This window comes from Argiope bruennichi, chromosome 4 (genome assembly GCF_947563725.1).
Source record: "Argiope bruennichi chromosome 4, qqArgBrue1.1, whole genome shotgun sequence".
In the NCBI taxonomy this organism is placed as follows: domain Eukaryota; kingdom Metazoa; phylum Arthropoda; class Arachnida; order Araneae; family Araneidae; genus Argiope; species Argiope bruennichi.
Genome location: NC_079154.1, coordinates 132,780,689 through 132,806,373, shown reverse-complemented (window position 1 = coordinate 132,806,373; position 25,685 = coordinate 132,780,689). Strand labels below are relative to the sequence as shown.

Sequence of the window (25,685 nt, the reverse complement as noted above, 5' to 3'; positions counted from 1 at the left end):
GAATGTTGTTCTTATCATTATTTCATCAATTTGGTGAACTGTCATGTCCAACCCCTAACTGGAATATTGACAAAAGAATTCCAGCTGAAAGTGCAATAGAACCCAAAACTCGAATGTAAACACTATGGAATATAGCAACAAAAGCTGCTACCCTATCAGAGTCAAAAGTTTGCAATTAGTGGATATTAAAATACCTGAAGACTTGAATGAGGATACCCAAATGATGTTTACTTATGAGAGATAGAGATAAAAGAAAGCGAAATGTTCGGCTGCTCAATTTTAAGTTTTTTCCAAAGTGCAACTCTGTAGAAGGTATACTTTGAACATTTTAACAGGATGTAGGAAATGTTGTCTTCATTAAAAGCACAATATAATCCTTTTGCCATGTTTACAAATTTTCTGCAATGACAGGTCTTAACTGTGTTAAAATAGATTTAGCAAATTACTGGTTAAAAATAGAAAATGAAATTTTGTAGTCATATTGTGTTGTTACATTTCACCAAAATTACTTTCACAAGAATTTATGTCACTTCTCCATTTTTAAAAAGAAAATATCATTTTAAGTAGAATATGGTAGAAACTAACATAGTGAGGAATATGCACAAATGAAGACACAAGCTCCATCACTACTTTGTGAAGATTAACCTTTCCCTCATGATTCACATAGCTTAACACAAGGTTCCTGTAATAATGACAGCAAAATTTTAAAATCTATCTTCAAAATTCTTTATTTTTAGCCCACCCCTACTCTAACAGAAGACAGGTTTAATATGTTTTATTGTTCATTTCTGATAAACGAATGGCAATGATGCATCTGATAAACTAATATAGGCAATTTTAATAAAAGAAATGGCTTGGCATTTTTTGATCGTTTAATGCAAGATCCATTGAACCATCTGGATCTGGATAATAGATAAAGCCAAACAGAAAATCAAACCAATGAATTTCAGATGTACAATGTTGCCATTATTTCATGAGTATCTCTCATTGAAAAGAAGACCAGGTAGAACCTCTCTAAGACGTAGAGAGAGAAGTGTTTTGTACCTGACCCTTGTCATCGCAGTAAGCGACGGAGGAAGAGTTAGAGGCAGCAGAGGCTGTGGTGTCAGGTGCAGCGTGCATCACGGGTACTAGGGATGGGTGAGAGAGGAGAGTGCGAGGGGCAAGCAGAAAAAAGTGTGTGGCAGGGCAGCATGGAAGAGAACACATCACACATCACAAACAAATCAACAACAGAAATTTCACACTAAATAACAAAGGGTGCCTACTACAGTCAATGGCAGTCTGAGTGACAGCACAAGGAAAGCTACAAGATATATGATTAATGTTTTATTTTTCTCCAGGAAAGTAAATGGTATTTGGTATATAAGTCCAAAGGATAGAGAAATAATTAGAATTAGTGTTCCATCTGCTGTCATTATTAGATATTAGGAAAAGTATTTTTCCTAACAAGCCATTGAAAGATCATCATTTAAAAAAGAAACAACTGATTTAAAACTTGGTCTTATAAGGAAACTACCACTCCTCATTGATATCATAAAAATATTCGAAATTATTCTATACTTTTAAATAAAATTTAGTTTTAATTATTAATATTTAATACGATACAAACATAAACTTAAAATGATTGTTATTTAATTTCAAAGGGGATTTTACTATTCTCACCCCTCCTGTTAATAGAAAAAAAGAAAATTTGACTCATGCGCTTTCTAAGAAACAGATTAATTGCCTCAAATATCAAATTTAGTTATCTATCTCTTAGGGTATCAATAGAAATTGTAATATACATAAAAGAACATATATTTCTTTATTCTTTAAATATTTTCATTTCTTGAAAAATTTCTATGCAGTGTTGCTTTTGAAATTATCTAATGATTTGAGTCTTTCTTCTTAATGCTTATTTTGCAGTTTCTGAAATATATCTGCAATATCAAAATGTAACTAAAAAAATGTCATAAAAATTAGAATATGAGAAGGGTGCAAGAAAAAAAAATAGAAAAGTAGTGTACAATCTAGTAAAAATTCAATCCCAACACTATTAATCTATTAATACTCAGAAAAATAAATCCTTTTTATATCAATATATCACTGAGATTTAGAAATGTAAAAATGTTGATATAAATAGCTCAATATTTTAATAGCAGTTTATTTAGGTCATGTTGCCCAGAACATTTTAATCTGTGTTTCGGAGCAGTTTTAAATCTATAGTTTATTATTTATTTAGCACAAATTAATTATTAATATTATTTAATGCACATAATTCCATTTTATATGACATAATCATCTGCATTACATTTTGTAATTACTAATTTAATTAAAGAAAACTATCAATAATCTATAGAATTAAGGGATGCATAAGTAATTAAGTGGTTGGAAATATACACAAATCAGCATGAAAATACTTCTAAATTTTATTTACTGTAAAGGACAAGTATAGTAGTATTAAGTATAGTACACATAATCTAATAAATAGAAAATTTCTATACTTTTATGTTCTACAATTTATTTTTTTTTTTTTTTAATTCTAGTTTTGTTCTAAAAATTGCATTAGTTATGAGTGTGTGCAAGCTTGTAAAAACACGTCTCTTTTTTTTAAAAATCTAAAATTGAAGCTTTTATAGCAATATTTTGGGACAAACAGTCACGATAATAAAGAATTTATTATATTTAATTATTAAGTTCAGAACAGCATCACTTATAATACTCCTTACCACAAAACTTTCAGCCAAACAGTATTTAAAATTATGCTTTTTATATTATATTCCCTTAATCATAGATTAAAATATGCTCTGTTTAACCAAAGGAATTGATTTTTAATATGATTATGCTTACATGTCTTAATATATTTTGCATAGGTATAAATTTGCATCTTCTATCACAAAAAGTATCCAAAATTTGAAAAAATGAATCATGATTTTATTTAAATTAGAACTTTTATACTGTTCTTTATTCAAAAACACAAGAATTGTCTCTATAACTATAACAGTACAGAGGAGAAAAAAACTGAAAAATTCATTTTACTACTCATTTTCTCACGTTTCACTTTAGAACAAGGTGACGTACAATACATCATGCAAGTCTGAAATTATAAAATCATATATTTGATTGATGACAAAGTTGAGTAAAAAGGAATTCACAGAAACATAATCTATGCCATCCATTGTTTATGGAGTTAACTTTCTACAAGTGTCAAATGACTTGACTTGGCTCCAAATCATAATACTTATCCACAAGTATTTCCTGGGAGAATTAATGTTATCCAGTGTACTTACAAAAACTGTATAAGTCAACAAGAACCCAAAATTTAAGAAATAGTAAGCATTAATATTTAAATGCAAGTAAAATTTTTAATTATTAATAAAATCCTCCATCAATGAAATTTATGAGTCAATATTTTTTGTTTCAAATTACCAAGTAAGCATTGAAAAAACGTTATGTATTTATGTATGTGTAATCACATTCATCTGGTTCTTTTCAACCAGAATTCATCTTTTATTCTTAAAAGTACTTATTAAAAAAATCTTTTACTCTTAAAAGCTTATGATAAATGATATGCTTTGCATTATATTGTTATCAGATAAATCAAATTGTTTTACAAATGAATTTTAAATGCTTCCTATATACCATTTATCCATTTGGTGAATTGTAATTATATAAATAAGAATAAAATGAAGAATGAAGAATATAATAATAATTGTTAAAAATTACATAAAAAGTAAGTAACTATTAAATAAAGTTATGGTGATACTCCTATTTACAGTTCTAATTCTAAATAATTTGAATTGTATATGGCAGTAATTGTTCAATCTAATATTACATTTAACTTGTAGTTAAGCTTTGCAGAACAAAAATATCATTAATTTCTATGAAGAATTCATTTCCAATCTAAAAGATGTGGTGTGTGTTTCTAGACTTTGAGGAAGTGTGCAGGAACACACCAGCAAGAACTATGATAACATATAAAAAAAAAACTAATATGATGAAAGCTTAAAGTAAAAAAAAGTTTCCATAACTGATAAGAAAATAAAATTATTAAATTTTTCCTCCAAATCATCAATCACTATGAAAATGTTAAGCAAACAGTTAATTTTTCATTATATATTATAATGAATTTTAGAATAAATTTATTTTATAATGAATTTTAATTATATATTATAATTAATTTATTTTTTTCATTAATAAGAAAATTTAAAATTTCACCTATTATTTTATTCATTATGACCTATATTATTATCTTCAAATATGAAATAATCATGAAAAATTATCTTTGACTCATCTTCAAGCAAAAATATTAAAGCTAGAGTAGGACATGCTTTAGACTGGAGTAAGATAACATATAGTGTAGAAGCATAAATAAAGTAAAAGAAATTCATTTATTTCTACCATTTTTAAATTTTAATTGTTCATGTAAATTGTTTGATAATAATTTTGTACGTTTAAAATAATTTTTTAATACAAATTACTACGGTTATTCGTTTATGAATATTATCTGATTCAGTGAACTTTGAATTTTAGCAAGACTGCTTTATTTTATTATTATTATTTAATCGGAAATACTAAAGAAATATTTCAAACAACTAAAGTTATATTTTTTTACTAGTACTTTTTCCTACCCCATCGGTAATTAAAACTATATAAAATGGGCTATATAGTTAACTGAAAATTCTTCTGTTTGATTAATGTTGCTGATATATAAATAAATATAGAGGAAAATAATTCTCTGGTATATTCTTTTAAATAATAAAATAAATAGCAAGTAAATTGCATAAATATCTATGATCATGAAATTTAACAATAAAAAGAGTCAGAAGCCAGAAAAATTGCAAAATATCTGCAAGCACATAAGGAGAAAAAGTTAAATCCCAGTAAATTTTGAAAGTAGGAAAGAAAAAAGAAAATGAATATATTTTCAATATAGGACAAATAAAAAGCAAATAAAAAAAAAACTTCAATCTGAAGCATCTGAAAATTTTTCATTAATAAAGGGGAAAAAAATATCAAGAGAGAAAAAATTTCACAATTTAATAAGTTGAAATAAATAAATAAAAATTAAAATAAACTGAAATATTGCAACCCCAAAATTTAAAATGCAGAAATCTTTTTCATATTTAAACTAATAACATAAGAAATATTTTTTAAAGCAATGTGTTATATTTATGATGTGGAACTTATTAGAATTCCATTACAAAATATTACAGAGAACTGTTATAATCCATATTAAAGATGTCTTTTGAAAAAATACTCAAAATAAGAGAAAATGATTTGACAAACAAATTAGTGTCAGTAAAAATTCAATTTTTTAAAATTTTATGGCATAAAAATAATTTTTCTGTGACTATATTTTCTGATATTACCCCTGAAAAATATCATTTTATATATATTAAATAAAATTATCTACATAGATGCAGAAATGATTCTCTTAAGAATTTCCACATACGTGCTGAAATAATAGTTATCTTGCTGCAAGTATATAGACAATTTTTATTATTATGAAATAAGGATTCCAGTGATATCAATACAAATCCTACATACAATGCTTCTCAAGAATTAATGCACCAACTGCTTCAATATTCTTTTTAAAGGTAAGGTAAACAATTGCAAAAGATATGAAATTTTCAGCAGAGCCTCCATTTTATAGAAGAAAACAAATTAACATTAAATTTCAAGAATTAACTGTTGCATATACGTTTAAATTAAGCATCTAGCCAACTAAAGTAACTTTAAATATGAATAATACATTCTGTTATTAATATTTAAATGTACTTTTTCATATTTTTAAAAAAAAAAGTTTATTTGTCCTGGTGATCAATTTTGGAAACATATTATTCATGAAAAATTTTGATAAAATTCAACGAATTGTTCATGAAACTATTTATCAAAATCAATGTTTAATTTTGAACATTCAAATACAGATATTCATACATACACATTAAATAATAGGTATATAAAGTAGTTTTATTTAAAAACTACTATAACAACCGTTGCATGACGAATTAATTTATTATATTTAAAATGAAGTAAGAAATTCATGGTCATATTGTTTCTATTAATTTTAATTAATCAAAATAACGATAAAATAAGCATTTTAAGACAAGGGGATAAATTATTATCACTTCAATATTCATTTAAATATTTCTAATATATCATTAAAAATATTTAATACTCACTGAGATCTAGAAAATTAATTTCTAGAAATATTTTCTTGGAGACAAAAGTATGTACTATTTAAATCTTGCAGAGTAATAAGTAAAAACATGGAACTTACAAGTTACAGGCACAAAAGGCTGTTGGACCTGCATGGCAAGTGCCTGTTGGTATGCTGCACCAGTTGGTTGATAAACGGGAAGGCCACTTTTATCAACAGCAGCTCGTTTTGCATATGGAACTATTCCAGGAAATGTCTGAATGAAACAGAGGTTTCATTAAAGAATTCATACAGACATTATATTCAACACAGAGAAAGGAGTCAATAACATAAAATATAAAAAAGAGAATAAATTTGTTACATACACATTTTTAAGGAGATATTAACTACCATAAATAAGCAATATAAAGAAGCAATACGCAATCAATGATCTAAAAACATATTTTACATACCTGAAAAGTTTCCACATACTAATAATTAAAAATGTGAATGCATAAAACTTATTAAAATATACAGGTTATTATAACCTTCTGACTATAAGAACTGATATTATCTTGAGAAAAAATAAAATATATAAATAAATATATATAGCTATAGCTAAAAAAAAATCATTACTTTTCAAAATCTTCTTTTTCTCAAGGAAATGAAAACAAACATATTTGTTAGCACTTAGATTATCAAAAGTGGAACAAATATATTTTAATCTATGTCTCCCTCTCCGACAAATTTTAAATTAACTATTTATGTTTTGGCAAATTTTGGCAAACATTTTAATATGCATGCATATATGCAGATTCTTTGAGTTGAAGAAATTTTTCATCTGCCACAAGAATATTTAAATTTCATTTATTTCAACTTCTTGTAATGTTAAAATTTCACAAAATCTAAACAAAAATGTAAATTTGTTTCATAATTTGAATGTAAACAGTGCGATATATACAACAGCAAAGACAGTTAGGCCATGGATGCCAAAAGGTCACAGTTGGTGGATATCAAAGTACTTGAGAGCCTGAATGATGTTTATTTGCAAGAGCTAGAGACAAAAAGAAAAGCAAATGATATATTCAATTGCCAATGCTAAGTTTTATCAAAAGATTCATTTCCTATTATCATCAATAAAATGGCTTCCTTGTAGACACAAAATGGAGCTAGTAAACATTCTGAACAGCTACACTTACTATTTTGAACTGACTCAGAAGCAATAGATGGAGATTACAATAAAGTGAGGATGAATTTCAACTAGTTATAGATGCAGCTTTGAATCTTTAACATGGCAATTGCTAACAAGGTCATTACATTTAAAGCAATTACAATAATATAGTGGACCTTAAAGAAATTAGTATTTAAAAATATAGCTGATTAGCTATATAAAAGATCATTGGTCAATGAAATGTACAAAAATATTATGATGAATGAACTTCCAATAATGCCTTCCAAGAATAAAACACTTGAGTTTTCAAGTGAGCAATATTTTTTAAATCCACTTTATGAGGACCAAATATAAAAATAAAAATTAACTGTTGATGCCTGAATAAGAATTAGTAATATTTTTACTACAGAAAAATTCTAACATTCAACTATTAATTGTTTTAATTGAAATTTCAATACAAAATCATGATTTGCAGCCATCTAAAAAATAAAATAAATAAATTCTCAAGCTTTTTTTTTTTGGTTCCCAATCAGTCAAACATGAAAGCTTGCAAAGGACTTTGAGAAAATTTTGATATGTTTATTATCACAGAATTGTACCATAAGTGTAAATTTTTAATGTATAATATAAACAGACAAATAAATAAAATTGGTAGAACCTTAAAAGAGATAAAACAAAAGAGACTTACATTTAGCTACATATACAACTTTTGCTTAGAATCATTTAACTTTTCTGAAAATTATCGACAATTAAAACAAATAGCTCGGAAGAACAAGAAAAAAAAGAGGATTGTGATCTACAAAAAAAAACCTTATTACCTCAGAAATCTAATTATGCAACACATTAATTTCCTATAACTTTTGCAGATAAAAACCAACACTACTCCTCTCATGCAATGACACAAGAATGAATATAAGCTAACAATTTCTTAAAAAACAAATTTTGAGGGGGGGAAAAAAGGATTTTTTTTCATGTTATATAAAACAAATTGTAAATACTATAAATAAGAAGTAAATATCCATTAATGGTAAAAATGCTTAACTGTACCAATTGAATCAGCATATGATTTTAAAAATTATAAAAGGACATCGAAAAATAACCTCACTTATTTCTGAAAGAATTAAAATAGAAAACATTAATTATGAAAGAAAAACTTAAAACAAACACCAATTTATAAACAGAAATTTACAAATTGTAAAATGAAATAACCAATAAAACACATATAAATGATATAAATTATAAGCAAAATAATTTTAAAATCAAACTTGCTCTTCATTAAAAAAAAGCATCCACAATGATAAAATTAAGTCACCAAATGAAGTAGTAAACATTGCAACTTAATACATTTATGAAAGCTTAGTTGTTCTAATGTAATTAGGTTATCAGGGAGCATTCCATTATCCACCAATAAAGTGCACTTGATTAATAACAATGCCTAATGACTAAATAGCACACTGCAAGGTTAGATTTGAAAGGTAAAAATAAAATATGGTAAAAAAAAATTCACTGCTGGAAGGATGCTTACTGGAGAGATTTTTAAAAATTTCTTTCAGAAATCAGGACTTATGACATTAAGATCTAAATATGGCAATCATTGTGTGTCCTACAAATGAAATATTAATAATTTTTTCAATCTTGAATGAATTTTGCTAATAGACAGTGTAAAAATATTAGAGTGTGAAATATGCCTTTTTAAAAAAACCTATTAGCAATATAAAACTTTTCTATTCCGAAACTTTTAAATTAAAAATTATTAAAGGTGCACTAATACTAATCAAAACCTGAAAAAAATATTGATGCATCTAATTTGTATAATGTAAGATATTAGAAACTAGAAGTTTCTTTCCAGCTGTGAATAGTGGAATAATTATATTTAAAAAAGAAAGTCAGAGAAAGAATCTTTTACACTGAATTAAAAATTCTTTCAAGACTGCATGAATGAAAACTTCCTTTAGACAGCTCTGAATCTTATATCTAAACAAATCAGAAATTTTATAATAAATCTGTTTGTAGATAATATAAGGGAATGAAATCTGAAAGTCCATTAACTAATCAAATTTTAAGTTTCTCAGAAATGCATCTAATTACAGGATAATACATTTTCGTTAGTTTAAACTATTTACTCAGAAAGTGAATTAGTAAATGAAATTTTAGTCATCAAGCGAAAATGAAAAGTAATAGATAAAGTGATGAATCACCCAAAATAGGATGAAAATATATGAATGTCTTATTTGGAATATGGCTACTGAAAGGTTTTGACACTCTCCAAGCAGTCAAATTGTTTAAATTCAAGTCTTAGTCGCATAAGAATTTTTTTTTTTTTTTTTTTACATAACCAATCCTTGAGAATTTTATTTCTCAAGAATAACAAAGAAATTTAGTTCTTTAAACACCTCAAAAAGAGATACGAAGAAACTCCTCCATTTATTAATAAAAAACATTAAAGACAAGACTGTCATCCATAGAAATTATACTTATACAGAAAAAAATAATCTCTTGACATGATTACCAGTAAGGAGTTCAGGGAAAATATACATTAAAAAATTTCTCAAAAGATTAATTAATCTTTAAAATGGCTAGAAAATTCAAATCAATATTATAGCAAAATTGTTTATGCAACAAAATAAAAGACGCAATTTTGAAAGAAGGTTAAAAATGCCTATTTCTTTAGCATTTAGTTCTAACATGTAATGGAAAGGAATGCAATAAATTTATTTTCAATTTTGAATTAATAATCAAAAGGACACTTAAGGATATCTCACAAGGAAGAAAAGGACTGCTTGGAGAGCCAACTGCTGGCATATAATTCAGGAGAGGTTAATATTTTAGTGTTGTATTGGCCTTGCAGTGTGCTTTATGGACTAAAAGAGCTTCATGCAAAAGCAGTAAGGGCCAATACCAGAATGAGGTCATCATCACGAGGACGCTTCTTGCCGATCAAGGTCTCGACCATGTGCGGCTAATTAGTATGCACAGCAGTTCGTGGGCAGGAGTGGGCAGCACGACACAGCAAGCGGCAAGGCGACGAGAGAAACAATAAAAAAAAAGAGAGCAACAATTATAGTTCAGCTCACCATATCTATGCATGCAATTTGTCAACATAAGGCCTTGTCCTCTGTAGCCGCTTATGGCCGATGGTTTCAGGGTGATAATTTTATTGCATTTCGTCTAGATCTGATTGGTTTAAGTTTTCAAATTGGCTCTGAAGCCAAAAGAATACACTAAAATTTTGGGAAAAAATTCTAAAGGAAAATTTTTGCTTCTCAAAAATGGATTTTTACTAACAACTTGACCTCTTGGAGTTTGTGCACAACATTTCTGTTTTTACAATTCCAAAAATTCTTTCTATTCTTAATTAATTAAAATTCTTAAATATTCAAATCATTCAACAGTTTAATTCAAACAAACAAATGCCCTTATTTCTCTATTTTTTTTTATTTAATCAAAATATTAAAACTAATATTGACAAAATGACAAAAAAATCAAACATTGAATATTAAATTTAATACTATAGGGAAAAATAATTACTCAAAATATTATTGAACTTTAACAATACAAGTTCCCTATCTATCTAAATTTTAATAATATATGCATTCTTTCTAAAAGTTAAGTAATAATTAACCAGCAAATTATCATTCTATTAATACTAAAATAATTACCATTTATAAAAATTTAATAAAGGAATTGAAATTAGGCAGCTGGATTAACATACAGATTTAAAAAATATTTCTAAAAGGAATGCATTTTGAGATACAAAATATGCAAAATAATTATCACATAATATATACAACTTTTAGAGATAACCAATGTAAAAGGGTTCAATCTTAATGAGAATATATATATATATATATATATATATATATATATATATATATATATATATATATATATATATATATAGGTAGTGGATGTATTATGTAAAAGGGTACCCAGGTTGATACCAATCTTAATGAGAAAAATATATATATATATATATATATATATATATATATATATATATATATATATAGGTAGTGGATCTATTATTCAAAATAAATTGTTTACTTCTAAGTTACAAGTCAAAAATCCTAAATAAAATTAACCTAACTGCAATGGACCACTTTCTGTTCAAAACACAATTAATTAATTAATCAATCAATTAATTTTTTGAAAGAAAGTTTAAAACTATTTACTAAATCTAAACAAAGTTGAATTAATCTATCAATAATTAATTTTGATATTTTAATCAATTAATGATCTCTGCTCCAAACATAAAATGGATAAGCATTTATAATAAAATCTAAGAAAATTGAATGAGAAGTTAAATAAAATACTAATAATAGGATCAATAGTTGAAACATGCATAATAAATTTTAAGCTCAGAATATATATAAATATCCCAAAGTCATTAAATCAAAAAGAATATTGCAAAATAATATCCAAATGGGATATATTTATTGATTGGACTAATCAAAACTTTTTTACAAAACTGGACATTTTAAAAATTTAATTTTAAAAATATCATTTCCATGCAAAAAAAAAAATATACAGTAGAACATGAATTTTTCCTATTCTGAAATACAAAAAATAAATTTTAAAATTAAAAAAATATTTCGGGGGGGGGGGGGGGGGTTAATAATTAATTTGTAATAATCCTTCAAGAATCAATATGCTACAAATTCTAAGGTTTAATGTAACTGCATTTAATCAGACATAGTCGGTGATTATATTCTTAATGATTTTGTTTTAATTACAATTATTTTTGACAAAATAAAAAAAAAATAATTTCATATAAAAAATCAGAATAAAATAAAATATTTATCACACATAAAAATTAAAATCACTAAATATTTTTTTCCTGGTTACCATTTTGGAGCATACACAATAATATGGAATACATTTTATTAAGATTCTAATTAAAACTTAACTCATAAGCGATTGTATCGTCTGAAAATTTTCTACAAATTTCCCTTCTGCTTGACTGATATACAGTTCTAAATTTCAATTACAGAATAATGGAAAAGAGTGCTATGATTAAAATTGTTTAACACGGCAACATCTCTTAAAATTTATCACATATTCATAGCAAAATGCCAGGGGGAATGCGAAAATACAATGAAATTTTGAAAACAGGAAGTGCCCATACATAGTAAATTTTTATTATCATTTAAACTAAAATGTAAAAATTTTCATCAAGCTTTGGAACGATTTTTGCATAAATGCATCATAGAATCATTGTCTGCTTTAAAGATAAATTAATCTAAATGATGGAGATAAAGTTTCCATACATAATTAACTAAAAATGTTCTCTAAATATATATCACAAATGATTATGTAAACTCATTAAAAGCAGCAGTTAAGTACTTAATTATACTTTGTCCTGTTCTGAAGAACCAGAAGGGCTATTTTTGAAAAACCTTCTAATTTTCAGCCAAACATCAGATGATAAGGATGACATTTAAAGCAATATACCAACTCTCCATACTTCTTCATCATATCAATGAGACAATGCCTGATTCTTGGTGTTACATTTAATATGCACCAGATAAAAATATATAATAGATCAGAGATAGAATTATGTTTTGAACCAAGTACTCTCTAAACTGGAATCAAGGTATTACCACCAGGCCAACACGGCTTCAAAGGGTGAAGAAAAAATAAAACCTATATAATTTAAAGAATACACCCATTATGTAAAATTACAGCTTGGATTAACTGGCATTTTGCATAATATTTAATATTTATTTTAGTATTACTTCTTAATTTTAAAGGAACATTTTGAAACTATAAAGAGCTCTTGTAATTCTATTTAAAAATAACCAAACACAATAATGCTTTGGGGTAGTTTTTTTAAGTTTCTAAATATAACTGATAATTTTATTTAATTCTAACTGATACATACTAAAATTTATTAATAAAAATATCTTTTTAAAAAAAGAATACTTTATAATGAAATAAAGCAAAAATTCATGCATATAAAAATAAATTGATAGCAAAATTTTATATATATCATTGTAGTTATTTATTTTTATATGAAATGTTCTTCTACATAATGTAAAAAAAAATGCTTTTAACAATTAAAACAATTCTATACTTGACACATACTAATTTCCTGTACTTTAGGAATTGAACTACTACTTGTTGTGCACAAACGCCAAAATGCTCTGTTCCTGCAACACTGGAGAATTTTCCAGTGAGATAAATGAATGTAAGCAAAGAGAGAGGTGGTTAAGTCTGCTATATATAAAGAAAACATGCCCAACTACCAGTGAGTATCCCACTGGTTACCAACGAGCCAACCAAGCAAGTTTCCCTGTATTAGAAATACAGTGTTATATCAAAAGTTTTAGTGGAAGAGAAAATAAAAAAAGCTTCTTTTTAATACTAAAAACTATAAAAAGGTGAGGGACATGCAGCACAGAGGACATGTCCAAACATGTAAATTATATACAGATCCCAACACTTCATGCAGTGCACTAGCATAACAAGCTAACAAAATAAATATCATAATGACATGGCTGAAAGGTCGGTAATAAAATTTATTTACAAAACATACAGAAAAAAGGGTTTCTTAATAAATATATGGATCAAGACACTAATTTTAGGCATGCTTCAAAGGGATGGGAGGAATAGTAATGGAGGATTTTTTTAAGAAAGGCAAACATGAAGTTAAATATAAAGAAAATTTAAATTAAAAATCAAAACAATGCTATATCTAATACTCCCCGCCCTGATAAGAAGAGTGCCGCTGAAAACTACTGATCAAGATTAAAAAAAAAAAAAAAAAAAAAAAAAACATTCAAGTTTTTAAACAAACAGAATCAAAGGGAAAACAATCTAATTTTTAACCATGAAACTTTATTTAATACAGAAAAAAAATTTACTAATTAAAATGCATTTCTTAAATATATATAAGGGAGAAAATAATTCATACAAAAAAAGCTGCAATTAAAAATTTTCCAATTAATGTTTACAGAAGATGAGGTTAAAGGTTGAATTTTTTAATACTAACAAAAAAAAAGGTAAGAATTTCCATTCTTTAACATACACTATGTCAGATAAAAAAACATGATTAATAAATCATGCAATTTAAAATATCAAATCATTTTTAAATACATACAATATATATATACACATACACACACATATATATACATATTCCTTTCAGCCATGCTTAATTGATTGAATACAAAAACTTAATTACAAAATTCATTATTCTTAAAATCCTTTTAAATAAATGAATGCAAATAAAAAATCTGTGCTCATTTTTGAAAATACAGTATAAATTAAAATAATTAATAAATGCCTCTACCTTCCACTGCCTTAGTTACATTTTTGGTATTTTAAATATAATTTATATAAAGTGTATACAACAACTCAGTGAAATATATTAATTTTGGTTTCAATAAGCAAATTTGCAAACAGAAATAAATTTGCCAGAAATGTACACAAGAGACAAATCCATAAAATGGTAGAATTATATGCAGCCTAATTTTTTAAAAAATAGAAAGTTTTTGAATTCAAACCAACAGATAGCAATGAAACAATAATAAAGTGATTTAAGCTATATTGTGATTAAGTCTTCCAAGACAAAATTCTAGCCATTAGCTCTAAGTAAATTGATATTAACTGAAACTTAATTAAAACTAATTTTGCAAAAATGAGCTTAGATATTTGCAAAAAAAGTTAATAAAAATAAAAAATCTTAATTATAATGCAGTTTTTGTATTCAGAATCTGAGAGTGGAAATTGTTTTCAACAGGTCATAAACCCTAGTTAAATTAAATATTTTGTAAGGATTTGCATTCCAAACTTGAAATGATTCTGAAAGAAACCACAACTTATTGGCAATCATTTTCAATAAAAGATTTTGCAAAATAATTAATGAGAATAACAGGACATTTTCTACTGATAAAACATAATGCTAAAATGCCTTACTTATCAATCAATATCATTCAATTATTCAGCAAAATTTTTATTAGTAAATCTCATATGATTTCATATAATATACATGTACTATTTTCTAAGTTAGAAGGAAAGTTTTTGACCCAGCAATTTAGAAAATAAATTTTAACTGATAATTAAAGAGAATCATAAAATATATCTCTAACATTAATGTAATGTTAAATCACTACATTTATAACAATCACATTTAGCACAAATATGATCTAAATGTAAAATAAATCCATGCTGTACACGATTTCATCAAAATCCTTACTTTCTTATTTCATATTATTATATTTTGTAATATGTCTCTCTCAAATGTAGATTAAATTTAAATGTATTGCTACTTTTTTTTGCCTTGGCTATTTTGTTTATTTTTTAATAATCTTTACTTTAAATCATAAATTGTTCATTTAAGTAAATTTGTAAGTAATAAAATTCCAGTAAATTAAAATTTAAATTCAAAGTTTAAAGACATCCAAGAATTTCATTTACTTTTACTGCTTGATTTTAGATGCATCTTTTCTTAATTTGATCATAATTCCTTTTTAACATTCTATTTTGAAGTATAAGATGCATTTAAAATCAGTCAAAAATTTTATCTTATTTTTATATATAAAAAAAAATATTTCTCCATGGAAGTTGTAAAAATCTTCAGTTTTATCTTTAATGTCGTGGTTTTTTCTGCTCAATAATATCAATATAAATTTATTTTTTATGGATAACAGAAATTCAAAATAGCTAATTAAAAATACAATGCAACTATAGCTTTAATCTTTTAACTGTTCATTATTATTATTATTTAACTAGATAATGCCTTCAACTTCAGAAATGTGCTATTAAATGATTCAATTTAGAATACACAGAATACTTGAAGTGCTTTAAGTTTATGCATATTTTTTTTCCACCTACAGTGTTTCAGAACTACTGTAGTATTAGCTTATAAGCTTGAGAAACAATAATTCGATGCTCGTACACTAAGCAGGCATGAATAAGAGATTAAACAAAATTATGCTGATTATAGAAATATCATTACTTTTAAGATGAGTGCTACAGATAGATCATATGATATAAATAAAAATAAAATTCAACAAATAAACATTAAAAATACAATATATAATCATAAAAAAGTTGTAAAAAATACAAAATTAATTTTATCTTATTTATTTATTTTTCATATCAAAAAAGTATAGCAATTAATTTTAAAACACTGCAGAATGCAAATATAATTATTTAACTTTAAAAATATTATTTTCACAATAAAAATAAAGAATCAATTATATTTTATTAAAAGCATATGTCTCTGGAATGCAACAAAAAAAAATGTTTATTTATTTTATTCATCCTTAAGCTAATGTATCAAAATGATAGCATTCCAAATAAAATTCCATATATTAAAAAGACATTAACATACAACTTAAGTAAAAAGCAATACAACATAATTTCAAATCTGATTTTCAATAAATTCAAATTCAAATACATTCAACAAAAAAGAAAGAAAAAGGGAAAGGAAAAGAAAGAAAGAAAAGATTAGCTATTTTTAAAACATGCACTGACAACAAAATCATCAATTTTTATTTCAAACAAAAAACAGTATGCTCTTCCAATTAAATGAAAGTAAAAACTGTTATTCACCTAACAAAGACATTTTACATTTATCTCCATAATTACTAACTTTTAAAATCAAGAAACTAAAGGCTAAATTTGATTGTTGCTAAATATTTTTTAAAAATTATTAATACCCATTTTATTATAACAGAAACTCAAATTCTCTAGAAAAGATGTGCAAACAATCTAGCAATGCAAAGAAAAATTTACTCTTAATTTTGTACATTAATTCAATTTTCTGTGATTGACAGCTGATTTTGACATGAAAAAAAATTTGTTTGGAACTTAAATTAGAAATATTTTTAATATGTATTGTTGGTGGCATTTAAATATTTAAGCTTTAAAAAATATTTATATGCATGATTTTTCATATTAAGTGCCAAAAAGTAATTTTAAACAAAATAAAGCTTTTTTAAAAAAAATATTATACAGTATTTTAAAGGTTAGCACTAAGGACAAGACAAACTTGATAAAATATTTTTTTAATGTAAAGTTAAAAGAAAAGTTACAATTGGTTTCCATTCAATTAATTATAGTTAACATTTTATTTTGTGGCCAAAAATTTCTATTAATGGACAATTTCAATGTGTTTCTAATAATATATCTTAAAATTTGCATAAATTAAATATTTTGTTATCTAACATATGTCTAACTTAAAAAGCATTCATTCCAAAAGCCTTTTATATAATATTAAATGACTTGTAGAAACTGAATATACAAATGCTATATGCTCCACCTACAATATTCAATTATAGTGGTCATGGTATTTGACCAATATATCTTTATTAATAATAAAATAGAATGGTGTGTGTTGGCATTCTACAGGATACTTACTGTATTAAACTAGAAACTACCAGATTTGGCAGGATTAGTGCACCTTACACCTCAAAGTGATTTTTGAGGTGTAAGTGCACCTTACACCAAAAGTTTTAATTCAAATTTTAATTAATTAAAAAATTTTAAAAAGTGTAACATTTTTTTCCATTTTAAATACACAAATATTTTATAACTTTAAAAAAAAATTAGGTAGAATTTTAGAATTCAAAAAATTATCTTCCAGTTCATATTTAACTGCTGTACATTTTTTTTTCAATTTTTTATTAATTTTTAAGTTTATTTTACAATATATTTGACTGCAGTATTGAAACTCACATTGTTTTTATTGTTGCAACAAATATGACCTAGTTTCTCCAATTATTATTAGTAATGGATGGAGAACAGGGCATTAAGATTTAACTTATTTTTCTAAGCTGAATAAGTTTATTTATACTATGCATTCAATAAAATATTTGTAATTTTGGTTTAATTTATTTCCATAAAAAATAATGACGAAAACAAAGCTAACACATATGCAGTTTAAAACACCATTATTCTTTTTAGTGATATAATCGAATGAATAAAAATATATTATTTTTATAGCTAGAAAACTGCTTTCTTATTTTAGTACATTGATTTTTTTTTTTTTTAATGAGTAGAAAAAACTTTTATTGAATAATCCTCTGAGATATTGTATGAATTATGAAACATACTCTATAGTACAGACTAAACTTCAATGCTGAATAGTTAAATTACATAGTAATCAAAATTTAGAGTTTAAAAATGCATTGCTTAGTAAGCAAGAAGGGCAAGTTACATAAAACATTTGAATGTACAGTTATAAAAACTACTCATTCTCGTAAACTAGTCAGTTTACAAAAAGTGGCCAGTTTAGAAAGGAATAATCAAAATGCCCTAAATTATTTGATAGAAAGTAATTAAAAATTTCATTCCCTCTGTACATAAAAGTGCATTTGACATCAAATTTTTATTTTTACAATAAATTTAAAACCTTTGTGTATGGGATGTGTAGAGGATTTGTCTAGAGAGGTTAAAATGAGCAATTTATTAAATTTAAATAAATTTATTTAAATTATATAAGTTATAAAGGAAGTTGATTACTTACTATAATTAACTATTATTTTTAAATCTTAGCTACACAATTATGTATTACCATGGCATTTCCTTCTTTTCATCATGCTTTACAACGCATCCATGCAGACTATCTTATGTTTACATGGTTTGGGCATTAATGGCACTTTTACTTCAGAATCCACAAATTCTTTTAGACACATAAGCTGGCTAGTCAAACAGAATATTACTCATGCTAATACAAGCTGCCTGTTGTCTTTAAGAAAGCTCAATGTCTTTGAAAATCAAATATTTAGTGTTGAAAGTATTGCTCCTACATATATATTCTTGTTAAGAAGTTCTTAAAATTAGTTCTTAAAATTTTTAAACTTTATTAAGAAGCAAGGAAAATTTGAATAAGAAGAGCAAAATAAAAATACTAAAATGTAAATACTAAAAAAAAAGAGTTTGCAACCAATTCTAATGTTAAATGAACACCGCTTTGTTTTTAAAAAAAAATCAAATGCGAGATACAGGAGAAGTATAAACTAATTAGTATATTGTCATTAAAAAATGCAATTTCATAGGCCATTAATATATAAATATATTTGTCATTTAAATGTACTTTCAAAACAAAATTATTAATTGAATAGCATAATTTTCTCATATTTATTCCTTATTCATGTAATTATTGGATTTAATATAATTAAATAATATATTTATTCCTTATTCATGCACCTTCCTGGAAAAGCAGCTCAAATTTTTAGCAATTTTTACTGTAACATATTTTATTTAGCATTGCAATTTAGATGACAATGGTTCTGAATTTCCTCAAAATTAGTGCATAATACATTCCAGAGACAACACCATCCAAAGCTTCAATTAAGCAGTGCAATCACAAAGCAAAGAGACTTTAGCAGAGAAAGAGAGGGGAAGAAAAAGCCTACCACTGCAGCTGCGCCAGCTCGTGTCTGAGCCGCTTTCAGCTGTGCCTGCAAATGGGCTGGCGGATGGAAATAGCGACACTGGTCTCGCGTGCAGCGCCCCTTCACAAAGTCCATGCATACTGTGACGGTGCCCTCGCCACTGTCCACGGTCACGTGCTCAGGAGGGTGGGCGAAGCGGCACTCATTCTCAGTTCGTTTGCAATTGCCACGCTGGAATTCACGGCACACCTGCAGGGAAGAGCAAAAGCAGAACGGCCACCGTTACGGACAAGGCTTGTGCTGAGGCAACAGAGCATTCAACAATGAGAGAGGCCATGCACGGCACAGGAGAACATTTACAGAGGATGAGAGAGCAGAAGTGCATGTGTCAGTTCAAAAGCTTATCCTCCATCACATAGCACTCGTGCAGTCAGCCCTCAATAGCACACAGCTAAATTTAATTTAATTTTCAATTTAATAATGCATACATGGGAGCAGCTTGAATGTGAATAATATGTGCCCAAATGAAAAGAAGACTATGTTTACTTAAAAATTATTATCAGTATAGTTCAGATGTATCGTAATAATAATACTTTATTCCCACTGCCACTAATCCTATACATCTTTTCACCACAAAAAGGTAAAGAGTGGATGACATCAATTTAGAATCTCATAGGCTGTTAATTGATTTTACAATGTGTTTTTTGCCACAAATAAATCCTTGACCTTTCAACAATTTTATATGATGCTGAATGGAAATCACATGGAAGGACTGTACAGATGAGAATCGCCTCTGAAATTCTACAAGCAAATTAAGGGTTTTCTTAGTCACATGTGTCTTTATACTTTTCAAATGTAACATTGTCCTTTAGGGAAGTTTGCATATGCACTTATTTTTAATGGCCTGTTTAGGCCTCAATAACACATCGCGATACTACTAAACATTAAATCTGAAGATAAATAAATGCTTGTATCCTTTAAAAAAGGAACCTCCTAGCTTTCACAGCAGAATTTCCCCCTACCCTTCATATAATGACAGATGTTAACACAGAATGCTTTATTGGCACATACATCAATTCACTGAAATTAGACATAACACAGGCAAGCCTCCTTTTCATTTGGACATATCTTAGACTTTAATAAGAAGGAGATGTATTCAATCAATAAAATAACTGAAATACACCAAATTAACAGCAGGTAATCATTTCACCTTGAGTCTTAAAAATTTTTAACTCATGCTATCAAATTATGTTGCAATCTTTTCCCAGTGATCACTTAAATGTAATAATTAATTGCATAACTTACTTAAAACAAAATGTAATAGTTAAATAACTAATAAAAAATTACTGCTCACATATGCAATAGATTACAGCAGTCTATAAAACACCTAATTTTACTGCTAAGAAACAAAATCATAGTTCATATTTATTTCAAGAGCTTTGAGTTCAAAATCAAGATTTATTTGACAGAAGAAATTAAAGTTTATAGCAGTTAAACTAGTGTAACAACATTTTTTTAAATAAAAAAAAAACTCTGCTGATGATATTTATAAATCTCATACTTTCAACTCCTGATAGAAAATTTTCTAACTTCATTCCAAGATTCCAAATTATAAAAGTATTAGAATCATCTACAGATATCTCATACTTGTTTTGGTATCTAGCCAACTTCTGATGTAAACGAATAATAAATGCGATCAAACCCAGATCATCACAGAGAAGATAGATCGCGGCTCACGATCCAGCAACGATGCAGAATGTATCTCAACAGTGGTAGACATATAGACATGGTGACAGAGAAGTGCTTATGAACATACATATGATTCTTTCTTTTCTTATATTCAGTAATTTTTTCCCTTTAATTTTATATTTAACAGGGCATTTTTTTTTTCTTTTTGTTAGTAGATCACCATTTATTTCAATTCCCTTTTAATGACAACTTTGTTTATCTGATCAATGACCTGAACATTATGTAACTGTGGAATCGTAAACTTCACATTTCATTTACATATTTTTATGCTGAATTGTAGCAAAAGTTAATTAGTAGTATACTTTAATACTTTTCCAGTTTTATTTTTATTTTATATTTGGCACTGCATTGCCAAGGAAAAGCAGTATTAATTATTTTCAGAATTGAATTTGACCATTCTTGACATTGATTGATATACCTTTGTATAAATTTATTCATTTTAATGCTTATTTAGATATATTTATTTTACTTTACTTCAGTGTTTATGTTTGATGAAATTTATCCTTTTTTCCAAAGTCTGTGTCATTTTTGATTATTTCTGTTACTGAATGACTATTTGTTTGAAACCGATTTTGGTAATATTTGATTTGAGTGTTCATGAACATTATTTATGGATGGGAAAGATCCCATTGAAAATAAACAAACTTTTAATATATATATATATATATATATATATATATATATATCTTCATGATTTTTCTAATGAACATAAGATTATCTTTCAAAATTTTCAGTATTTAATCTGTGAGAATCATATCTGAAATACTTTTAATGAGATAAAAACCCATCTAGACGAATACATCTAGTTATAGAAGAATTTCTGTAATGATTTCAGTTATTTGCATTTAATATATTTATATTTAACATTTTAATAATAATAGCAAGCTAGAAAAGCTTGGATAAAATATTTAAGTATATAGAGAATAGAAAAACTACTATAAAATCACAATTTTCCTAAATCTTAAAAAATATATATACTATTTAAATCTCTTTGAACTTTTAGGACTAATTTCAAAAGGCAAACAGGAAGTTTCCTTATTATTTCTGAATAAGCTTGAAAGTAACATTTCTTTATTACAATAAATTGCAAAAAAAGCCATTATGAAATGATTAAGAAGCTTAAGAAATGCACAGGAAAAAGATGAATAACATATTTGAAACAATGAATTTTTAAATCTTATGACTCACAATCAAAAGTCAAATTTAAAAATACCTTGAAAAGAATGTGTTGTGTTTTTTAGCTTCACTAATTTTATGATTCTACTTTCTTATTGATTTAGTAGTGTCAGTATGTCATATGTACTATCATTATTTCTTTCTGAATTTTCACACTAGATCTTAAAGTTCATTTAATTTCTATATTTTATAAAGTAGTTCCTAATAATTTAATATAAATCTTGGCATTCAGAAAAATTAAGTCTTTAGAATTTAACATATCTTTATTAGAATGTAATAAAATAAATTTGAAAAATTAAAACTCAATAAAACCAAAACAATTATTGTGGAAAAATAACTACAATATTAATCTTTAAAAAAATATGCAAATTTTGAAGAAGGAATGAAATTTTATATAAATGTTTACTTTAATCAATAAATAAATTGACAAATCTATTATCACAGTTAATTTTCGCAATTAAAATATTCATGACTGAGAGACGACTGCACAGGTAAAATGTACAAATGCCTAGGAACATGTAGTGAAATAATAAACATAAATTATAAAGATTTACTTCAAAAGAGTACAAAAAAAAATACTTTTAAAGTATGTTTAACATGTAAAACAGGTACTGTAATCAAGAAAAATGCAGCTGTTTCCCTTTCTTAATACATTAAACAACAACAGCTTTTAATGAATTATTCTATTATTAAATATAGAATAAAAGAAGTTCAGATTTTTTTAATTTTAAGTGTTAATTTTAACTCTTAAAAAACTGATTGAAATAATAATCGATACAAATACATACAATTTAATTGTTATGTTGCAGTAATTCTCCTTGCACCAATACTATACAACATTTAGTTCAATTAGTTCCAATACTTAAATCTGCTAATTAGTAGTATATCATTTTTATTAAGTCATTAACTTTATTAAATATAACAATTTTAAAATTTATACATTAGCATTTTATTTTTAAAAAATTTAATTATGCATAATTACAATACTTTGAATTTTTATACATTTATGTAGCCTATTTCTTCAGATATATTTGTATACAAAATGCATTAACATCATTACAACCATTATGAACATTCTGCAAAAGGAATAATTATGAATTTCTATCAAATTAATCAATATCAATCATATATATATATATATATATATATATATATATATATATATATATATATATATATAAAAGAAGAGCTATATTTTCCTTATTGATTAATGCCACAAAATTTTATTTTATTTAATGTATTACATATACATATAATCAAATAATTCATTAATGGAAACAACTGCCTTTTTTTTTTTTTTTTTCAGTTTTATCTTATTACAATATGTTTTAGTACAGAAAAAAAGCAACAATTTCCAATACTACAGATCAATAGAACTAATTTTATCAATAAGAGCTTTATGTAGGAGGAAAAAAAAGGTTAAAATTTATTCAATCCAACCTCAAGTCTGTCAGTCCTTTGTAATTTTTGGGCAGCAGTCATCAGTGGTGAAGGAACTAGACTAAGAGGCGAAGCTAGAGCGTCTGCAGGTAGTAAACCTGTCATCATAGGAGTGTGTCCCAAGTAAGGGCTGAATGTGGATGCTGCAGCCATTGCAGGCAAATATGGCGAGGTTGTAGCCTGAAAAGAACACAGAAGGAAATAATGAGAGATATTGGTGAAGACTTTCATCAAAGTCAATTAAAGAGCTGAAATTACACAAAAAATATCAAATTTCACAATAGAAACAGAACATTTATAGCACAATACTACATTTAAAGGTTTCACAAAAGATTATTTATATGATTATTATCACAAAAGATTATGTCTTGAAGATTTAATGCTTTAATCAAAATTTGAACTCAAAAAATTTCAAAAATAAAATTAATAATAAAGGTTTATTTTAAGCATAAACTGCTACAGTTTTTTTTTGTTTGTTTCTTTGTTTGTTTGTTTTTTATTCCGTAACTTCAGAAACAAATATATTGAGATATGGAACTATAAGTAGATTAATTACATAATGGTATTTTTTAGAAATGCTAATCCTATTAGCACAAAATAATGATGAATATCTCCACGATGTTGCTCTGATATTTTGCATGACAGACAATACCGTCAAGAAATTGTAACGATGATGATGTTGGACATTTTGTACTAATAGAGAAAACACACAAGTACATAAAGGTTAGAAAAGCTGTTTATTTTTAAAATAACTTAAAGACATTTATTTTTATAAGAACCTAACTTGGAGCAAATGTTTGACAAATATATTTATTATAAACTATGTATTTTTACCAGATAAATGCTCCTAATAATAATGCAACTAAACTAAATAGAATTAAATGATTTAGCCTTTTTTACTTATTTTAAAAGTTCAGAAGGTTGATATTTGACATTTTGCCTACATTTAAAACAACAAGATATTTAAATATCCACTTTCATGTGTCATTCTCAATTCACAATAACTCTATAATAAAATTGCATATCAGAAAGCTGTTCAAAATTTAGAACATTTCACTGTTTTCTTTAATAATTCTATCAAATTACTTTTTTAGTCTACATATACAATTTTATGTTTTTAATGGATAGCAAAAAATATGCATACAGTTAATCATACATTAATAACGAATAACTTTAAAATAACTGCTATAATTACAATACAAATATACATTTATGTCCAAATAGGCTGTACAAATTACACATTTTTCATTCAAATCTTTTAAGGCCTAATGAATAAACATAGAGATGAAAATCAACACAGCCAAGAAAGTCTGAATTAGAACAATTCACTTCACATTTTTTTTTTTTTCTGTTTTAAGTCATCAGTAATCATTGTTTTCTGTCATTCCTAATCAGATCTTTAGACTGGCTATTACAATATTGTGTCTAGATATTGTAAAGATGTGTTTGTAATGAAAAAAAAATTGATAAAAAAAAAAAAAAAGACTCCGCTACAAATATCTGAAGTTTGATAAATTATATCTCCAGAATTTGAATCAAAAGTTCTTTGAAAAACTTTAACTTCATGTCAAGCATAGACATAGGAACTATTTAATATAAGAACATAAAATCGCAAATGCAATATATAATTTCCAGAGGATTCACTGCAACTTTCTAGCAGTAAATTATTGAACAGGCTAAT

The 25,685-nt window shown here is 25.9% G+C and overlaps 1 protein-coding gene across 4 annotated transcripts in view; it reads right to left on the bottom strand.

Annotated features, from left to right (window-relative positions):
- LOC129965616 (muscleblind-like protein 1) overlaps positions 1–25,685 on the bottom strand; it is a 156,721-nt gene that overhangs the window by 14,263 nt on the left and 116,773 nt on the right. For 2 of the 4 annotated variants that reach the window (XM_056079664.1, XM_056079666.1), the window contains exons 4-7: positions 24,005–24,184; positions 19,661–19,888; positions 10,195–10,254; positions 6,266–6,401 (exon numbers count right to left, since the gene is read on the bottom strand). In XM_056079664.1, coding sequence (XP_055935639.1) covers positions 6,266–6,401; positions 10,195–10,254; positions 19,661–19,888; positions 24,005–24,184 — 604 coding nt within the window. The remainder of the gene's footprint in view (positions 1–6,265; positions 6,402–10,194; positions 10,255–19,660; positions 19,889–24,004; positions 24,185–25,685) is intronic. The other 2 variants (XM_056079665.1, XM_056079667.1) reach the window with 2 other exon arrangements.